This window comes from Polyodon spathula, chromosome 23 (genome assembly GCF_017654505.1).
Source record: "Polyodon spathula isolate WHYD16114869_AA chromosome 23, ASM1765450v1, whole genome shotgun sequence".
Classification (NCBI taxonomy): Eukaryota; Metazoa; Chordata; class Actinopteri; order Acipenseriformes; family Polyodontidae; genus Polyodon; species Polyodon spathula.
Genome location: NC_054556.1, coordinates 5,400,712 through 5,419,821, shown reverse-complemented (window position 1 = coordinate 5,419,821; position 19,110 = coordinate 5,400,712). Strand labels below are relative to the sequence as shown.

General features: G+C 36.1%; 3 protein-coding genes across 5 annotated transcripts; 2 read left to right on the top strand and 1 right to left on the bottom strand.

Annotated features, from left to right (window-relative positions):
- Positions 1–1,159: 1,159 nt before the first annotated feature.
- LOC121297711 (serine/threonine-protein kinase Nek4-like) lies at positions 1,160–10,479 on the top strand. Of its 3 annotated transcripts, none has more exons than XM_041224158.1 (16): positions 1,160–1,494; positions 2,368–2,634; positions 2,978–3,175; positions 3,533–3,640; positions 4,036–4,190; positions 4,490–4,625; positions 5,262–5,690; positions 6,056–6,112; positions 6,472–6,612; positions 6,865–7,017; positions 7,303–7,369; positions 7,677–7,795; positions 7,920–8,011; positions 8,269–8,480; positions 8,772–8,902; positions 9,154–10,479. In XM_041224158.1, the coding sequence occupies exons 1-16, from the start codon at positions 1,408–1,410 to the stop codon at positions 9,250–9,252; spliced, it is 2,451 nt and encodes an 816-aa protein (XP_041080092.1). In that variant the 5' UTR covers positions 1,160–1,407; the 3' UTR covers positions 9,253–10,479. The 3 variants fall into 3 exon arrangements, with proteins under 3 accessions (XP_041080092.1, XP_041080091.1, XP_041080093.1); XM_041224157.1 differs by having other exon boundaries at positions 8,769–8,902; positions 9,154–10,477; XM_041224159.1 differs by having other exon boundaries at positions 1,161–1,494; positions 5,262–5,681; positions 8,769–8,902; positions 9,154–10,475.
- A 2,181-nt stretch (positions 10,480–12,660) lies between these two features.
- On the bottom strand, positions 12,661–14,449 carry LOC121298181 (signal peptidase complex subunit 1-like). The gene is made up of 4 exons (XM_041225116.1): positions 14,302–14,449; positions 13,475–13,534; positions 13,308–13,394; positions 12,661–12,971 (listed from the first exon to the last, which is right to left on the bottom strand). Exons 1-4 carry the CDS (start codon positions 14,404–14,406, stop codon positions 12,834–12,836), a joined length of 390 nt encoding a protein of 129 aa, XP_041081050.1. The 5' UTR covers positions 14,407–14,449; the 3' UTR covers positions 12,661–12,833.
- A 213-nt stretch (positions 14,450–14,662) lies between these two features.
- On the top strand, positions 14,663–19,062 carry LOC121298405 (glycosyltransferase 8 domain-containing protein 1-like). Its single transcript, XM_041225521.1, has 10 exons — positions 14,663–14,750; positions 15,624–15,668; positions 15,761–15,859; positions 16,050–16,266; positions 16,492–16,609; positions 16,998–17,082; positions 17,392–17,504; positions 17,814–17,980; positions 18,059–18,171; positions 18,349–19,062. Exons 2-10 carry the CDS (start codon positions 15,653–15,655, stop codon positions 18,531–18,533), a joined length of 1,113 nt encoding a protein of 370 aa, XP_041081455.1. The 5' UTR covers positions 14,663–14,750; positions 15,624–15,652; the 3' UTR covers positions 18,534–19,062.
- The last annotated feature ends 48 nt before the right edge of the window (positions 19,063–19,110 follow it).

Here is a 19,110-nt window from a genome sequence, read left to right as displayed (position 1 = left end):
TGAACCTGAAAGGTGTGTGCCTCCTTAAAGTGAACCTGAAAGGTGTGTGCCTCCTTAAAGTGAACCTGAAAGGTGTGTGCCTCCTTAAAGTGAACCTGAAAGGTGTGTGCCTCCTTAAAGTGAACCTGAAAGGTGTGTGCCTCCTTAAAGTGAACCTGAAAGGTGTGTGCCTCCTTAAAGTGAACCTGAAAGGCGTGTGCCTCCTTAAAGTGAACCTGAAAGGTGTGTGCCTCCTCTGCAGGTAGTGTCACAATGATTCCTTTTTTAAAATCGTACAGACTTCAATATGTAATTCACTTTACTGAACAGGTAGTGTCACAATGATTCCTTTTTTATCCATGCGTGCATGTGACTGTAGTCCCCACTTTTCAATATGTAAAATTCATTTTGAACTTGCTGGAGCTATTAAGATAACGTCTCTAATTGGGGGGTCCCTAGGATTAATGTTTGCCATGTAAAGGACATTTAATAAAGTATTTAAGGGCCTGTATCGTGTGTGTGGTGGATTTAAACTACCAATTTTTACAACTTGTCTGCGTATTAAAACCTTGACCGTAATTATGGGGGGTACATTTCCGAATATATTTCTTCATAATTCCCGACATTTCCCGCCTTGCTTGGTAAATGTTGGCAGTTACCACAAGTGTATAACTGCAGGCTCGGAGACCTTGCTCGTGGTCGCATGTGGTGGCTTAGTTGTGGTGCCCTATGCTATGACACACACGCGGTTTTGCTGTTGTGCATTTTCACAAACACATTTAGGTTCATTTTTTATTACTAAAATATATTTTCGGTTGTGCACTACAAATACGATTTATATACGATTATTTGTCCTTACATTAAACGTTTCTCAAATTAGACCTATAAAGTCATTCACAACTATTTTCTTAATTAATGATGTGCACTATTCAAGACACGGGGCGAATTTACACTTACCCTTGTCTTCTCCAGTTGGTCTGAACAGCATCGTGTGCTGCTGTTGATTTTATTTCCGTCTCAAATGTCACGCCTATCGAGAGCCACAACCCCATGCTCGCATAGGCCACCACAGGGCACCACGGGCAAGTAATACCCATCTCGCAGTTACCGCTGAAAATTCAGATTGGCCAGATTCGAACTTTTAGCATATGCCAGTAGATGCCGCTGTGCAATCATTCAATGGACTTTGTTAATCGACCTGTGAATATCGCAATGGAGCTTCGCTTCAGACTCTATGGTTAACTCAGTAGTCTTGGTTGCCTGGTGACGAAGAAGCGGCGGATATTATTGTTCTGTTGCATTGTAAACTAGTGTTTAGGCCTTCTCCTTGCATCAAATATGCAATGAGTGAAGATTTTATTATATCTCGAAGCGAGCGCTTATTCCCAAATGGGGACAGCTGATTAATAAACAACTTCATGAAACAAGATGGAGAATTACTCTTTCATCAGAGTGGTCGGAAAAGGGAGCTACGGAGAGGTGAACCTGGTGAAACACAGAACAGAAGGAAAGCAGGTAAACAAGAACACAGTCCGTTTGTATCATCTGGGTCTTCAGTCCGACGTGGGGTCTGCATGTTTCACAGTAAATAATAAAGCATTCTGCAATGAGGTTTATAATTTACACTGACTTTTACATAACTTTCTCGGGCAGTTTTTGTCTAGTATCTAGCCTCTAGAGAAAGTAAACAGTTTTCACAATCATTTTGCTTGAGATAATTTCTTTGATTCAGCGAAGTTATCGTTCCTGTTTTTTTTTTTTTTTTGTTTGTTTGTTTTTTTTAAACAACTTTTAAAGTAGGTTGTAAAATTCCTTTTCTATGTACAGTAAATTGTAAATTAAAGATACATATAAAGTTATACTGAAAACTTGAAATCGACAAGTACGTTTTGCTTAATAATCCCCACAACCAGCTGTTAGAAAGGATTTGGTTATCGCATTTAAACAAATCCTACAACCAAAATAGACAGTATAGTACTAGTCTATCCAAAAATACAGGAATTGGAACAAAATAGAAACCATCAGTGGCTCTGTAGCACATATACAGAACATTCCATATTTCTTCATTCCAGGGATAAGAAACATTATTCCAGCAGACACTTCCCTAGGGGGAAAAGCTATTTGGAAACCAAATTAAAAAAAATAAATAAAATTAAAATCATGTATTAAATGAGATACATTTAAATAAGCATTTTTCATTTGTTCTGTATATTGCATTAAATCCTATTTTCCAAAAAAACACAACTTCATGAACCAAGCTGAATTTGAAACTTGTGACCCTTTTTAAAGAAAGTTTTGATACAGTCACTCCTAAAGTCTGTAATACAGCTTGTAAACTTCAAAATGCTTTGTGATAATCTTTTTTAATTGTTTTCTTTGCATTCCTAGTATGTCATAAAGAAGCTGAATCTCTGCACCTCTTCAAAGCGCGAGCGGAAGGCTGCAGAGCAGGAGGCCCAGCTCTTGTCCCAGCTGAAGCACCCCAACATAGTGACTTACAGGGAGTCCTGGGAGGGAGAGGACTGCCAGCTGTACATTGCCATGGGATTCTGTGAAGGCGGAGATCTGTACCACAAACTGAAAGAACAGAAAGGCAAGCTCCTTGCAGAGAGCCAGGTTGTCGAGTGGTTTGTCCAGATTGCCATGGCATTACAGGTACTTTAATATTGTTGTTCATCTCTGTTCCTGCATTGCGTTGCATCACTATTAAATTGAGTACCAGCAGCATGTACTGGATTGTACAGAGGCTGTACAGAGGCTCTGAATGAGACTTAAAAGGTTGGAACCTCCAAGCAAATATGGGAATTATTATTATTATTATTATTATTATTATTATTATAAGAAAGTCTGAAAACGAGATAATTGCAGACACATTTATTTTACTGCTCAGTACATATTAATATACATAGGACTAATATATATTTAACAAAGGCATATTTGTTTCTGTTTTTATTGTACTCTTTACAAAAAAAACAAGTGTGTTCTTATTTCTTTGTAGTATTTGCATGAGAAGAACATCTTGCACAGAGATCTTAAAACCCAGAATATCTTCCTGACCAGAACAAATATAATAAAAGTTGGAGACCTTGGAATTGCACGGGTGCTGGAGAACCAAAATGACATGGCAAGCACTCTCATTGGGACGCCCTATTACATGAGCCCTGAACTTTTCTCCAACAAACCCTACAACCATAAGGTAATGCATGTTGTAATGATCTTACAACTACAGTACAGTCAACCCTGTATGAAAAAGACCCCCTACATTTAAAAAAAAACACATGCCTATAGGGTCGTTCCATACCAGTCAGCAGATGGCTTTTGGGTCACCATTTCAGTGACGAAATCTCTCTAAGGTAGTACAATCCACAAATATACAATAACGCAGAATTATGAAAATGTAAAAAACAAGCCCTGTACACCAGCGGATTTATCATACTTGCCTGGTTCACAGTACAGTGGGTGTTGATATAAGTTATAGACATTTATTATTTCAGGTATAATATAAGACCTGGTCTGGGGAATAAAATAACACTCAGTTTTTTTTTTCTTGTAGTCCGATGTCTGGGCCTTGGGTTGCTGTGCTTATGAGATGGCCACACTGAAGCATGCCTTCAATGCCAAGGATATGAACTCTTTAGTTTACCGTATTGTTGAAGGAAAGGTAAAAAAAAAAAAAAAAAAAAAAAAAAAAGTTTAATTGTGTGCCTAGGGCATTTAAAACATGCGTACAGAAATATGTAGAGCTAAATAGCACCAAATAAAAATATGCAGTATGGAATGGCAGAAGACAAATTAAAACTGTTAATAATGTACAGTTCTAAATATAAAGTTGTTTATGTAACAATGTGACTTATGTTCAGATCCACTTATTTAAAGAATGGAAGTTTAGATTTGTGGAATTATTTTTCTAGCTATGGTACAACCACTTTACAATGAACGTTTCTGTTAAGGTGATAACTAAACAGACTGTAAACACCATTCTTTTAGACATGTTTATAAATTAGCTACAATGACATAGGAGAAGATAGATTGATGTTATGTCTGTTGTTTTTGCAGTTGCCTCCAATGCCAAAAGATTACAACCCCCTGCTTGGAGAACTAATAAGGAGAATGCTTTCTAAAAAACCTGAAGATCGACCTGCTGTAAAACACATTCTGAGACAGCCTTACATCAAGCGCCAAATCTCAGTGTTTTTGGAAGCCACAAAGGTGTATGTATAATGACTTTTTAACCCTGAAACGCATTGTGCTGTGTGCTTCAGATGGTGAAGTGCAGCTAAGAAAGAAAGGGACGATTTGTTGTAAACAGATATATAGAAGAAAGCCACTTCTATTGTATGGCGTTTCTCACCCCTTTTGAAAGATTACTTTTATTATATTTATATATATATATATATATATATATATATATATAATATATATATATATATATATATATATATATATATACTTATACTTGAGAGGCAGCCCTCCTTGTCTAACACCTTTTCTGTGTTTTTGTTTTTTCAAGGAAAACTGCCAAATCACGTAAGAAGATTTTAAATTCCAGGCCTAATAACTCGCCTTCTGTGTCATCAAATGTGCCTGTAAAACAGGAGAATGCGTTTCCTTGGAAACCCAGCGACGCGAACAAGAACAACAAAGGAGTGAGTGTATAGAGGTGGCAGAACACTGAAGTAGTGTTTTATACCTAAACTTTGTTTTTTACTTTGTGTTGTATTACTGAGTGCAGAGTACAACCTTAAGTATCAATGTGTTTATACTGTTTTGCTATTCATTCATACAAAACTAAATGTAAGAGTGATCAGGACCTGTAAGGCAGCATGATATAACCCAGATGCACACGATGTTTTTTTTCTCATTAAAATATTGTTTTTTTTGTTTTTTTTTTCCCACTTTAAATTGGATAAAGCACATGTATCCTCTAGAGTCACCATGAGAAGCACATTAGTACCCCTCATGACTCAGCTTGGAAGTCCTATGTGCAGCAAAGAGAGTTTTGTGCACAGGGAGGAAATGTACAGTGTGTTGGCAGGTTAAATGGACTTACCAAAACCCAAAATGAACTCAGGAAACCAAAGCAATGATAGGAGGGTAGGATGTTTTTGAAGCCTATAACCTCTGGATCCATATTAGAGGTTATCCCGGATCTAGTTTAGATTCTAATGGGATATTTTACTTTTTGTAGTTTTTGTTTGTTTGTTTGTTTTTTTTGGTTATTTAAAAATGAGTAACTGCAGTTTAGTTCTATTGTGTGGATTGTAATTTTTTTTCTTCCCCAGGATGAAGAAAAACATTTGAGAAAAATTAAGGAAAGTGATACTGCCTTGGAAATACTATCACCTCCACATTCCCTTGGTGAAAACATTCCCAATGGTACAGGAACATCTTTAGCAACCATTAGTAAAGTGGATATTGATGTCTGTCCCAATACAGAAAGAAAAGACAAAGGGGATTATTTGACACATGGTCAGGAGCCAGGGGGACTCTCGGGTGTCAGTAATTCTGAAGATTTAACAGGGTTACCAGTATCTAATGGTTCTGAAGCACAGGACTATCAGTTACGGCATGGATCAAAGCTTGCTACCAGAACAAGAACTCAGTTGGGGAAACTGACTGACCTAGAGGACATGGGTGATATGGATGATACTATGAAACTTCTTCATGGCATCCCCACAAAAAAACCATTACCTGAGCTTAACGTAAGAAAGGTGCCCTAATCTTTCAGAATGGTTCTGTCAGTGAAATGGATGCATACTGTTTATGTTGTACAGTTTAATGTAATCAATACAGTACAAACTTTGAATACCTAATGGACTGTGAGTGAAATTTTTCTTTTTACTTACTAAAAAAAAAAAAAATCAAACATTTTAATTCCAGCATGGATGTTCTCCAAACTTTTGTATTGCATTTTGGTAAAATTGGATGAACACATTTCTAACCTACAAGATTAATGCAGCTGAAGCTTATGAAGACCCTCTGTATGTGTGTGCAGTGTTGCACTTAGCCCTCTGCCTAGTTGATTTATAAGACACTTGCAGATCTGCAAGGTTTAATTTAATGTCTTTCTTTCTAGGAGAGTTTAGATTCTACAGAAAAGCTGCTTGAGCCGTTTGTTCCAGTTCCAGCTTCTGTAAGTATTCAGGTTACTCAAGCCAGATTGCTGTGAAACTGGTTAATAGTTTGTTTTTTGAATTCAATTCCTGTGTAAGTTCCATGTTTTCTTGCTTTCAGAGAAAGGGTGGTGGTAGTGTGGGCAGGATCAGTATGGTTCAGCTTTGAAATAATGGTATAGAAGTCTGTGCATGCAACTGCCACACTGTTCCATTTATTTCAGAATGTATTTATTTTTACTTCTTCATATAAAAAGGTTGTAAAATACTATTTAATCATCTTGCATAGAAATTAATCCAATTTTTAAATACCAAATATTAAACCTGATTTCTTGTCATCCGCTATAGTTTTTTGCATTTTTTTAAATCCAAATGATAGGATGACCCCCCTCAAGAAGCTCCACCACCTCCAGATAAAGACTGCCCTCGTTTACAGCCTTCCAGTTCATCCTCAGAGCCTTCTGTGTCCCGTCTGCGGAGACAGAGGCACATGGACAAGGCAGAAGAGAATGAAGACAGGGTTGGTATAATACTTGTTTCTTAATAATTGATGTATTATTACCAAAAAAATAAAAATAAATACATTTATAATATGTGTGCATATTATTAACCTTTGCAAGAATGAAAACAGAGTTACACAAGAGGCCAAACAGTAAATCCTAAGGTGTGGCTATCTTTCATAAAGAGCGCATCATTTACGTATCTTACTGTTCACTTTACACTGATATATTGGAATGTCTTAACACTTTATCAATTCTTTCTCTTTCTTCAGTTTAAAATGGTGCCTCGCCGACCACTGCCATCTCCCCCTCGAAATGTTAACCAGGTAGCTGTCAAGAAGAGCCGCAGTAACCAGGAGATACAACACAGTGGAATATCCAAGTCACTTTGTAACTCTAAAGACAGTGAAACGGCAGCATCGCAGGTTTGCTTGGTTTTTGTTTCTTTTTAGCTGTTGTCGTGCATTCTCTCCTGTCTTTACTTCTGAACTTTGAACCCAATACATATATTTTAATGTTCATTTTTACTTAACCTGGTGACATTTTACATAATAATGCTTCCATGAGAATACTATTTACATTAAACTACAGTGTTAAGTTTCCTTTGTTTTGTTTTTTGGGAACCAATTTTTTCTCTATAATGCATAAACTATGCTAGTATATTTACATTATTATCCACTTGTGTAATGTTATATTTATATATATTTAAGGAACGACCACTGTCTGCTAGAGAACGAAGAAGGTTAAAACAGTCTCAAGAGGACTTTTGTTCACCAGGTAAAATAAATCCTTTTTTCAGATACATTTTGTGAAATAAGTTATTTAAGTCAAGTTATATATATTGGAAATTACGTGATGTGCTTGTGATTTTAAGACATAAAGCATTCAGTGGTACATTTCAATAGAGTCATCTGTATTTGTAAAAATATCTATTCACATAGCTGGGCCTGATGTTAAAGCAACAAGTGCAGTATTAATAAAACAACATCATTTTACTAGTATGAGGAAACTATTGAATAGTACCAAATTGAAAAGGAGTTGAAATTACTACAGTAGTTTACTACTCCTTTTTATTTTTTTGTAGCTGTTCCTGAAGCAAGACGGGCATCTCATAGTGTAGTCTTGGATGCAAAGACACAGTCTAAGAATCTGCATGTTGCAATCAGCCGGTCATCATCAGATCTTGCTTCTCACATAGAGAAGGTAAAGTACCTTTTTATAGATCAGTGTGTTTTATTTAGTTTTTACTGTACAGTACTGGTAACTGTCTCTATTTAAGTCATTCGGTGCAGAGGTTTACTCAACCTTTTGTCACTTTTCTGAGCAGCACATTGGAGCAGCACAGCGCTTCTCTGATGAGGATGAATACAGCTCGTCCACCAGCTCCACTGACCGGTCTGAAGGAGAGGGCAGAGAAGGGTAGGCTCCGTTCGACAGGCTTCTTTAAATGTATACTAGCTTAGTAGTCTGTCCACTGATATAACACATAGGGCATTTACTACCAATAGGACTAGTATACTATTTATAAAAAAAAAAAAATATTTAATTCATTTCAATTGACTAATACAAACTATTTAACTGTTGCAAGTTTCATATTGGATCAGGCTGTTTAGACATTAGTTACAAAATACATTTTGCTAAATACGTTTTTATTTATTTTGTTTGTTTGTTTTTAGAAAGAACGATTCCAGTGAAATGCAGGATCTAGTACAACTGATGACCCAGACATTAAGAATGGATTCCAGAGATCCCCATGATATGGGCCCACATGTGGCTCCCCCACTAATACCTGAGTTTAAACTGAATAGGAAATACAGAGACACACTGATACTCCATGGGAAGGCTAAAGAGGAGCAGGAGGACTTCCAATTTAGTGAATTTCCTTCAGGTCTGTAACTTTTTTAATTGTGAGATAAATGCGAGTAAAGGATACTATGCAGAAATACAATATGTTCACTCCTGTATTAAAATACTGCAGATTGTTGAGATTAAAAAATACCTTTTTTGAAAAGTTACAATCTTTTTGTAACTCGTCTGCTGTTTAAAGATGAATATTTCCGAATTAGCACTTGGTAATAAACATATAGCCTGTTGCTGTCAAGAAAGCAGGTAATTCAACTGTTGTAGGGTAATGGATCATAACAAATTGTTAAGCACCGTTTTTTTTTTCACCTAGAAGATACTTCTGTAACTGCAAAGATCAGGAGGACAATTGAATCTGTGAGGACTAATGCAGTAAAGGGACTAGGAGTAGCGCTTTTAGACAAAGTTCTTGAAATAATGGAAGAAGATGATGAACACAGAAGGGAGGTAAGTAGAAATAAAACATTGTTTTCAAGTTTAAAAACACACTGCATGTATATTTCAAACGTTTTACTCTTGTACTGTGTTGTCTTTATGGGTAGCGGGACCATTTATTTCTACATAGAAATATTAATAAAAATGAATGAAGTAACAATAAATTCATGGTAAATATTAAATGAGATTTAAATAAATAATTAATTGGCATACTTGTAAAATTTTGAGAAGTGTGATGCAACATCTGTGGTTGATGTTTTCAGCTGTGCCTCCGAGAACACATGGGTGAACACAAATACAGGGAATACGCTGTGATGGTCCGACAGCTCAAATTCTTTGAAGATGTTGCATTGAAAGTGTAACAGCCTCTCAAGAATACCCTTCAATGTGCTAGTAATGGATGGACATGTGCCTTTTTGTGGCATTGATCAAGCAGCTGGACTTTGGTGTAATGCATGGTTACAAAACAGATATATTTTGTCAGTATGTAGAGGTTACTGTCCAATATAATATTGTAGACATTTTAAATATTTTTTTTTATATGATATCCATTCCAATGTAAATACTTTTATAAATGTTGTATATCAAGAAAAAAAAAAAAAAAAAAAAAAAAAAAACTACTTTTGTATTCAGCCAGGTTTCCATTCCAGTGAAGCCAAATTACTGTTTTGTGATTTTGGAATTAAGGAAAAAAATTGCTTTCGTATTACCGATTCACGCTTCCTAGCATTTTATTCTCTTAACGTAACAGTTGCAGTAGAAAATAAGTTTTAATAGTCAAAGAAAAACAAACCATATTATTTTGTAATAGTGGTAACTTTCATAAATGACTGAACATACAGTAATGATTTAGTGGTATATGCTAAACCCAACCCAAACATGTTATAATCTGACCTATTTATTTTATATTTAGCCAATTGTACGTGCTTTTCCTGAATGGATTATGAATGGTCAGACTTATAGGAACACATTTAACAATTCAGGTTAGATGTTGTACTACTGAATATAGATTAAATTATGTGCTTTGTTCAGTATATGTAACAGTAATGTTCCATAGTGTAACATTTCAACTGCATTTTTGTACTTCATCTGACATATTTCACATCTGTACCTTGCCTGTGCCACAATATATAAAGTGTGTGTGTGTATGTATATATACGCATACATGCCAGTGTTGTAGTCTTTTAGTTGCTTTTATATACCGATTAGCACTAATCTTAGCATACCTAATGTTACAGGGTCTTATGAAACCAGTCATAAATGTGTTATTATGTTTGAATAAAAGCTTCTATTTGTGTGCTTTATATATTTGTTTTTTTGTTCTCAATAGTAATAGTAAGGGTCTTTTTATTAAGACCTAAGTGCACACAAGAGTGATTGCAGAAGACTCCAGTTTGTATAAGCCACCGTAGAAGTTAGACAGCAGTTTATTACAACTATCATCATTGTGTTTAATAATATATTGCAAGAGAAAGAACTGTAAACCACATTAGATTGTTCTTTTGGTATACATCTCCAATGTGTTTTAAATAATCATCAATATGCATACAAAATCCTTCTTGGTTTATATCAAAGTAAACTAAACAGCTAAAAGAACTGGATTCATGTTTAACACAAACCACTAAGCTTGTATTTATTTATTTATATGCACTTATGGTGATTTTATTTGGATGGTTGTTTTTTAGAGAAAATACTCTTAATGGGGTTTTGGTTTGTATTTAAAAGTTATGTATATATATATATTAAATGTACCTGTCTTCGTTCAGTCTGAAAAGTTACTTTGGCTTATTTTTCACTTCTGGGCTTTGAAAGCTGGCTTGATTCCTGATGGACAAAAACTTCTGGCCTAGTTTCTTGCGAAAGTATTGACCCCCCTTGGCATTTTTCCTATTTTGTTGCCTTACAACCTGGAATTAAAATTGATTTTTATTTGGATTTCATGTAATGGACATACACAAAATAGTCCAAATTGGTGAAGTGAAATGGAAAAAATAACTTGTTTAAAAAAATTCTAAAAAATAAATAACAGAAAAGTGGTGCGTGCATATGTATTCACCCCCTTTGCTATTAAGCCTCTAAATAAGATCTGGTGCAACCAATTACCTTCAGAAGTCACTTAGTTAAATAAAGTCCACCTGTGTGCAATCTAAGTGTCACATGATCTCAGTATATATACACCTGTTCTGAAAGGCCCCAGAGTCTGCAACACCACTAAACAAGGGGCACCACCAAGCAAGCAGCACCATGAAGACCAAGGAGCTCTCCAAACAGGTCAGGGACAAAGTTGTGGAGAGGTACAGATCAGGGTTGGGTTATAAAAAAATATCCGAAACTTTGAACATCCCACGGAGCACCATTAAAGCCGTTATTAAAAAATGGAAAGAATATGGCACCACAACAAACCTGGCAAGAGAGGGCCGCCCACCAAAACACACGGACCAGGCAAGGAGGGCATTAATCAGAGAGGCAACAAAGAGACCAAAGATAACCCTGAAGGAGCTGCAAAGCTCCACAGCAGAGATTGGAGTATCTGTCCATAGGACCACTTTAAGCCGTACACTCCACAGAGCTGGGCTTTACGGAAGAGTGGCCAGAAAAAAGCCATTGCTTAAAGAAAAAAATAAGCAAACACGTTTGGTGTTCGCCAAAAGGCATGTGGGAGACTCCCCAAACATATGGAAGAAGGTACTCTGGTCAGATGAGACTAAAATTGAGCTTTTTGGCCATCAAGGAAAACGCTATGTCTACCGCAAACCCAACACCTCTCATCACCCCGAGAACACCATCCCCACAGTGAAACATGGTGGTGGCAGCATCATGCTGTGGGGATGTTTTTCATCGGCAGGGACTGGGAAACTGGTCAGAATTGAAGGAATGATGGATGGCGCTAAATACAGGGAAATTCTTGAGGGAAACCTGTTTCAGTCTTCCAGAGATTTGAGACTGGGACGGAGGTTTACCTTCCAGCAGGACAATGACCCTAAGCATACTGCTAAAGCAACACTCGAGTAGTTTAAGGGGAAACATTTAAATGTCTTGGAATGGCCTAATCAAAGCCCAGACCTCAATCCAATTGAGAATCTGTAGTATGACTTAAAGATTGCTGTACACCAGTGGAACCCATCCAACTTGAAGGAGCTGGAGCAGTTTTGCCTTGAAGAATGGGCAAAAATCCCAGTGGCTAGATGTGCCAAGCTTATAGATACATACCCCAAGAGACTTGCAGCTGTAATTGATGCAAAAGGTGGCTCTACAAAGTATTGACTTGTATTGTTTGTTTCACAATAAAAAAAAATTTGCATCTTCAAAGTGGTAGGCATGTTGTGTAAATCAAATGATACAAATCCCTAAAAAATCAATTTTAATTCCAGGTTGTAAGGCAACAAAATAGGAAAAATGTCAAGGGGGGGTTAATACTTTCACAAGCCACTGTAAATGTCAACTTGCCCAATCTCTGACAGTATTATCAAACCTAAAACAAATGTGTTCCTCTCAAAGACAAGTGATTTGCTGTAGCACTGCTCAAAAATCAAACCTAAAAAACCACAATCCTTTCTTACATTGAATGTTTCAGAATGGAACCATGGGTCACACAAATGTTCTATATTCACACAAAACATCTAGCAACTGCCTGAAACTCAGGAATGGTGTTTTTGTTGTGCTTTTTGGCTTGTCCTCGTGTTTCTTAAAACGAGGAATAGAACAAATACAAATAAAACAAGTTTACTGGTTTAGTGGAACACAACAATGAACAATAAAAAACCAAGCAATTTTACAATTTGAAATATTTATTTTAACCTCTGAACAATGCTGCTTTGTACAGCAGTCTGCTTTCAAAATTCACAGAATAAACCCACTGGAATTTTCTAGCCCTGTCTGCACCGTCACACAAAATAATTATAATCTAAAACATATGCCTGCATGAAATGCTAAATTTGCTGTTCTACTTGTGCTTTTTCGATTTCTTTGTGTTTTCTACTGGCTTCTCCTTGATGATCATCTCTGGTGCTGATATCTCAGATTGCACAGATTGCCATTTCAATGGGTTTCTGCGGTACATAGGCCAAGGTGGCAGAGTCAGCTTAAAAAAAAAACACACACAACAGTATTTAGAAAAGCATTAAAGTGTTTTCTTCTGCATACAATTCAACAACTTTTGTATACAAAAAAAATGCTACTAATGATATTCATCACACAGCACTGACATTTGCTAGGTTCTCATTCTCTACTTTGTTACATGTTCCACTTACCCACACGTTTTCCATCATTCAGAGGTTATAGTCTATGCCTTTAACTAATTCGTTTTGCTTCAAACAGCATGGAGTTGCTCTTTTTGGCATAACAAGTGTACAATGCATATTCACAGTTCAGATTCCAGTATGTGGTCTGTTGTTGGCTTACTGGTTACCAAACTTACCAAACAGGAAACTGCAAACCCAGCCAAGACTATGTAAACCGTCCATCCAAACTGCTCAGTGATAAACCCGTAAATGAACCCAATAACCTGTGAACATAAAAAGCATATTTGTTATTCAACAGTATTGCCTGAAATAACATATACAAGCAGCATATGTATGTACTTACAGCAGAGACGAGTATGATTCCCTGGAAAATCTGTTCTGCTAGCTTTTGTCCCTTGTAATCCTGTAAAGACACAAAAGCGCACTACTGTCAAACTATACAGTCTGAACACCAGAATTTCTCCCTCTCATTCATATATATATATATACACATATATATATATATATATATATATATATATATATATATATATATATATATATATATATATATATATATATATATATACATACACACACACACACACTCACTCTAAATGCAAATCGTGTGGTTTATTACCATGCAAAATCGACGCCCAAGTGTAAAGACACATTACGCGTACTTTAACTATGCCAAATGTATTTAACTACCTAACATACTATCTACACAGCCACTTAATTGCTATAATATTTTAAGGTAATGCATTTAAAATGAGAAAGGAACAATATATTTGATCATTTTCACAGACCATATGGAACACGATGCGCAGCACATATTACGTGTTGTTTGCGCAGTTGAAAAATGTTTTTACCCTGCAACTATCAGCTCCGTCGGTGCACTAATTAATACAGTACTCTGCGCACGGCTGTTACATCCAGTGGTATCTGCAACAGCTACCGCTACTTAGAATTAGAGTAACAGTACAGTATATTACAGAACACTCCCGGTTTTTTTTTTTTTTTTTTAATACGACGCAGGCCACATTTTTATATAATCTACAAAATGATCCTGCAGCCTGCTTTCGGAAGATTTAGTACTGTCCATCTTTTTTCCTGTTAACGACTTTTCTTTGTTTGCCAAACAAGACAAATATCCCCTATCCACCCAACACGTGAACCGTTAATTCTTACCATATGCGTGGAAATTGACTTTAAAAACGGCAGCATTCTGAAAACAGCAAGTCGATATTGTTTCTCCCCTAAAACGTTTCGACAACAGACCGTAGAATAACGCATATGAAACACAGCTTCCTTCCTGTTTTAGCTTAGAATACGTATTGAAAAGAGGACCCCATTCGGTGTGTTTATTTAAAAAAAAAAAAAAAAAAAAAAAAAAAAAAAAACTCATATTTCTTGTAAATATATTAAACGCTAATCATAAAAATGACATTATATTAAATGATATAAATAACTGTGAAGTAAAATTTAGACGGACAGTATTGTTATTATGGCAAAGGTTTAGGCACTCTCTGAACACCTATGTATTAGACCATGTACACACACGCACAGGCTCAACAAGTATGCTTGTTTTTGTCGAGTTGGCGCGTTGGCTTTAGCAAGTTTAACTTGTGAATTGAAAGGTAATTGGATTTGATTCATTATAATCAAGTTTCTGAACTGCTAGACATCATTAGTTCCTGGGCTTTTGTTCTACGTTCATTTTTAGTAAAGCAGTAGTATATGTATTTCTTGGCAAGCACAGTAACTCGTACTTTTTCATTACAATTTAGAAGGTGAAGTTATTTCAATGAATAGTAATATATCGATAACACGTGGTATTGTCTAGCGTGCATAAACATGCATAATATAGTAGAATTAAAAAGCTGGGGACGTCAGCTTGTAATTTTCGTTGCAGGGGTATTTTGGACATAGGCTACCTGCAAACCTCACCTAAGTCGTGTGCATGGAGAAATAATTGTGCAAATCAACCTTTACCGTTTAGAACTCCGCTTCACTTGTCACTTTCAAGATTTAAAGGATCGCCTACTTCAGTGCTCCCCTCCCCCAAGTCGCTTTTGTTCAAATGTCGACTAGAGCGGTTCATCGTTTTCTTGCTTCAATATTTGTATTTCTTCTTTGTACAAGTGTGCGAACTGACAAACGTTCTTTCAGGTATTATTTGGTGATGGATTTATGATTCCTGATTTCAGAGAGAGTCAGTTTGTGTGCCTTAAAAAAAAAAAAAAAAAAAATAGAGTACATGCAGCTTTTCTAGCGTGTTGGTTTCATGCAAACAGAACTTGATTTAAAAATAACCCAAATACAAATGTTCCCCCAAAAGTTAGTCAGGCATAAAAAATTAAAAAAACAAATAGATCTATTTTGAAGCAACTCAAAACTACATAAAAGTGTGTACCAGTACCATAAAGGTGTGCTGTGCGCTCCAAAAAAGCTTTTCATCCACGTGTGATTATGTATTCTTGTTGTTATTGTTTTTTATATATGTATTTTAGGCTTAAAACAGAACTGGACGAAGAAAACAATGACATTTAGAAAAAGTAGGTGTTTTTATTTGAAAGATAACCATATTTAATGTTTTTGTATGTAATTTGTTGTGAACGCATTTCATTTCTTTTTCCTTTCTTTTCAGTTAATGTTGTTATTCTGCTGCTGATTGCTGTAGCATTTTTAATAATTGTGCATCGCAATCTTATAAGTTTGAATGGCTTTCTGAGGAGTGTAAGTTCTGGTAAGTGCGCTTAAATTTTTTTGAGGACCTGGTTCAAAGTGTAAAATGATTTTAAGAACCAATTTGTTTGTTGTCATGAATATTAGTTCACAGCAATCTTCGCTTGAATAACAAAAAATATCCTGTTCATTGATGTGCAATTATTATGAAGTAGTGGTATGATTTCATTGTATTATAATTTTATTTCCAGACTCTCACAATATGGGATTACAGCCAATTGACTTTCTGATTGAAGCACCTCAGAGTTTTGAAGTTGCTAGGACAGGTGAAGAGGTTCCTGTGGTTATCACTGCTGCAGGAGAGAGACTAGGAGCTTTAATAGCAGCTATGAACAGCATATACAGCAACACTAAGTCCAACGTTGTCTTCCACATAATCACAATGAACGACACTGTAGATCATTTAAAGTAAGTGCCATATGGGTACAATAGTTTGATATAGACACAAATGATTTTTTTAGCTAGTGGACAGAAGCAAGATCTGTAGAAGTATACACAAGTGTTTTTATACTTGAAATGAGGAGAAATGTCTGGTTTTAATCTATGTCAGATTTACTGTACAAGGTTTTTTTTATATCTGCAGTTTATATAAATTGGTTTATCTGATTTTAAACCACTTGTATTCAATTTCAGAAACTGGCTTAGTAAAACTGGGCTGAAGGATGTCAAGTACAGAATTGTGCAGTTTGATCCACATGTTTTAGAGGGGAAAATTCGGCACAGTCCTGCGGAATCAGAACCTGTTAAACCGGTACACAGATGCACGTTTACTTGTATTCTGTAGTTAATGAAATATATATATTTTTGTTATTGAATCCCCAATCACCACTAAGTGATCAAATCATGCAACTAATTTGGTCTCCTGTCATCAGTTTAAGTCTTTCCATTTATATTCTCATAAATGTTGTCCTGCTGACTGTTGTGCAGGTAACTTGAGCCTCTCCACATTTCTGTGAACACTTCTTTATGATTTTAATTATAAATTAACTGCCTTCTATCATGTATATTAAACATGTACTGTCAGTTGTTTTTTTTGTTTTTTTTAACTAATATACTTTTGTTCATTGCTTTCTGATCTAACAGCATGCTGTACTCTTTAGATGAAATTACTGATAACTGTCTGTCCTGTTTTTTGACAGCTAACCTTTGCCAGATTTTTTCTACCTACTTTTGTTCCAGATGGAAAGAAGGCAATTTATTTGGATGATGATGTCATAGTGCAAGGTAACGTACATTATAAAAATAAGAAATTACTGATAGAAAGAGTGAAGTGAATGATGTTAAAACTACACTTACAATACAGTTCCTGGTGAATATTTGTATGGAGCAATGCAATATCCACTCCTTGACAATTATATTAGGAGACTGCCTCCTAAGAAGAGTGGTCCGCCACTGTTTTGCCACATTGATGACCTATAGAGTCCTGGCCATAATGACACCATACATGTAAGCTTGAGCTTCTACTGTATTTACAAAGAAAAAAGCAGTTTCTTTTTTACTTTAGCACTGTTGAATATGCTGTCTGTGTTTTAGGTGACATCCAGGAGCTGTATAATACCAAGCTAAAGGCAGGCCATGCTGTTGCTTTTTCTGATGACTGTGACAGTGCATCTCTGAAAGGGCTAGTCAGGGGAGCAGGTAACCAGGTACTATTGATTTCATTGAAACGTATCCCCTTGGACAGGAATAAAACCAAACCAATAAATATTGATCCACTCTGAATTACAGGCATCTGTACTACATTTCTTAACTGGTTTGCACAGTAGCTTGTTGAAAGTATTGTCCAACCAGTTTTTTTTTTTTCCGAAAATGTATCTTTTAATCATCAATTAAATTGATTAACTTTAAATATATAACCTGAAGAGTTACCAAAATTGTAAGGGATTGAACATCAACAGTAATTCCCTGTAACGGCCATGCAGATAAGTAAGTAACGTCTCTGTTCTGTTCCCCAGTACAACTACATTGGTTTCCTGGATTATAAAAAGGATTCCATAAGGAAACTGGGAATGAAGGCCACCACCTGTTCTTTCAATCCTGGAGTGTTTGTGGCTAACCTGACTGAATGGAAACGACAGAACATCACAAAGCAGCTTGAAAAATGGATGGAACTTAATGTAGCGTAAGTGTGCAAATATAAAGCCATAGCTGCCTGCAATGTAATGTTTGTTTTATCTTTTATATTTATTTTATTTTGCAGAGAGGATCTTTACAGTCGAACCCTCGCTGGCAGTATTACTACACCACCTTTACTTATTGTGTTCTATAAGAAACACTCGAGCATTGATCCAATGTGGCATGTGCGGCATCTCGGTAAGGCAATTTACAATGCAGGTGGTGTGCTAGAGGACATTTTTTTTTAGAGGTGGCTGTTTTTATTTATGGTGCCAAGGTCTGAAATCATGTCATGATTGATGCTTGTACCTATGCAGCTTTCTCTCACCACGTTGTGCAGCAAAGTTAGAATTTAACGCTATTGTCTTTTTAAAGGTTCCACTGGTGCTGGAAACCGCTATTCATCTCGGTTTGTGAAAGCAGCCAAACTGCTTCATTGGAATGGTCATTACAAACCCTGGGGCAGGACATCTTCATACAAAGACATTTGGGACAAATGGTACATCCCAGATCCAACAGGCAAATTTCACCCAGTGCGGAAACACACTGAAGACAAATAATTACACGATTTGAGATTACTTCTTTCCCTCCAATGTGTTATTAGCGACTTCTCAGGACAGCTTGTTCCACTTGCGCAGGATGACGACAGTGGGAGTTAGTATTGTTTATAACATCTTTTTTGTACATACTGTATTTTGCACGCAGCAGCAGAGGCCATAGTCTGCAGGTTTACAGGTACAGGAGGGAGCCAAAGCACACCAGTCAAGTCCCTGTAAACTCAGAGGGGTGTGAAATCATTCTTACTCCTGCGTTAAGGTGTTTGCCGAGATCCTGTGTGATAGATAAACATGTCTTTCACCTTTTATACTTTTGATGGTATACTAACCTGTAGTTGTTAAGGAATGTGTGGTAAGTCATTGCAGTATGTTTGTAATTGATGCATTTCATACCCATCACCATTTAAGATTCAGCATTTTTGATGATGCAGTTTGTTTTTACTACTCCAGTACAAAAACTAAAGTGTCTTAAGTTAATTTACCTTTACTTAATTGTAATACCGTTAATAAAAGTTACACGTTTTGATTATTTGACTAATTAACACAAGCAACTTCTTGGGCCAGGTTTTTATAATAATGT

Coding starts and splice junctions, on each gene's coding strand:
- LOC121297711 (XM_041224157.1), top strand. CDS start 1,408: ATGGAGAATTACTCTTTCATCAGAGTGGTCGGAAAAGGGAGCTACGGA. Junction 1,495..2,367: donor ACAGAACAGAAGGAAAGCAG/GTAAACAAGAAC, acceptor TTGCATTCCTAG/TATGTCATAAAGAAGCTGAA. Junction 4,626..5,261: donor CGAACAAGAACAACAAAGGA/GTGAGTGTATAG, acceptor TTTCTTCCCCAG/GATGAAGAAAAACATTTGAG.
- LOC121298181 (XM_041225116.1), bottom strand. CDS start 14,406: ATGCGTTATTCTACGGTCTGTTGTCGAAACGTTTTAGGGGAGAAACAA. Junction 13,395..13,474: donor GAATCATACTCGTCTCTGCT/GTAAGTACATAC, acceptor TTATGTTCACAG/GTTATTGGGTTCATTTACGG. Junction 12,972..13,307: donor GGTTTGCAGTTTCCTGTTTG/GTAAGTTTGGTA, acceptor TTTTTTTTTAAG/CTGACTCTGCCACCTTGGCC.
- LOC121298405 (XM_041225521.1), top strand. Junction 15,860..16,049: donor TCTGAGGAGTGTAAGTTCTG/GTAAGTGCGCTT, acceptor TTTTATTTCCAG/ACTCTCACAATATGGGATTA. Junction 16,610..16,997: donor AATCAGAACCTGTTAAACCG/GTACACAGATGC, acceptor GTTTTTTGACAG/CTAACCTTTGCCAGATTTTT.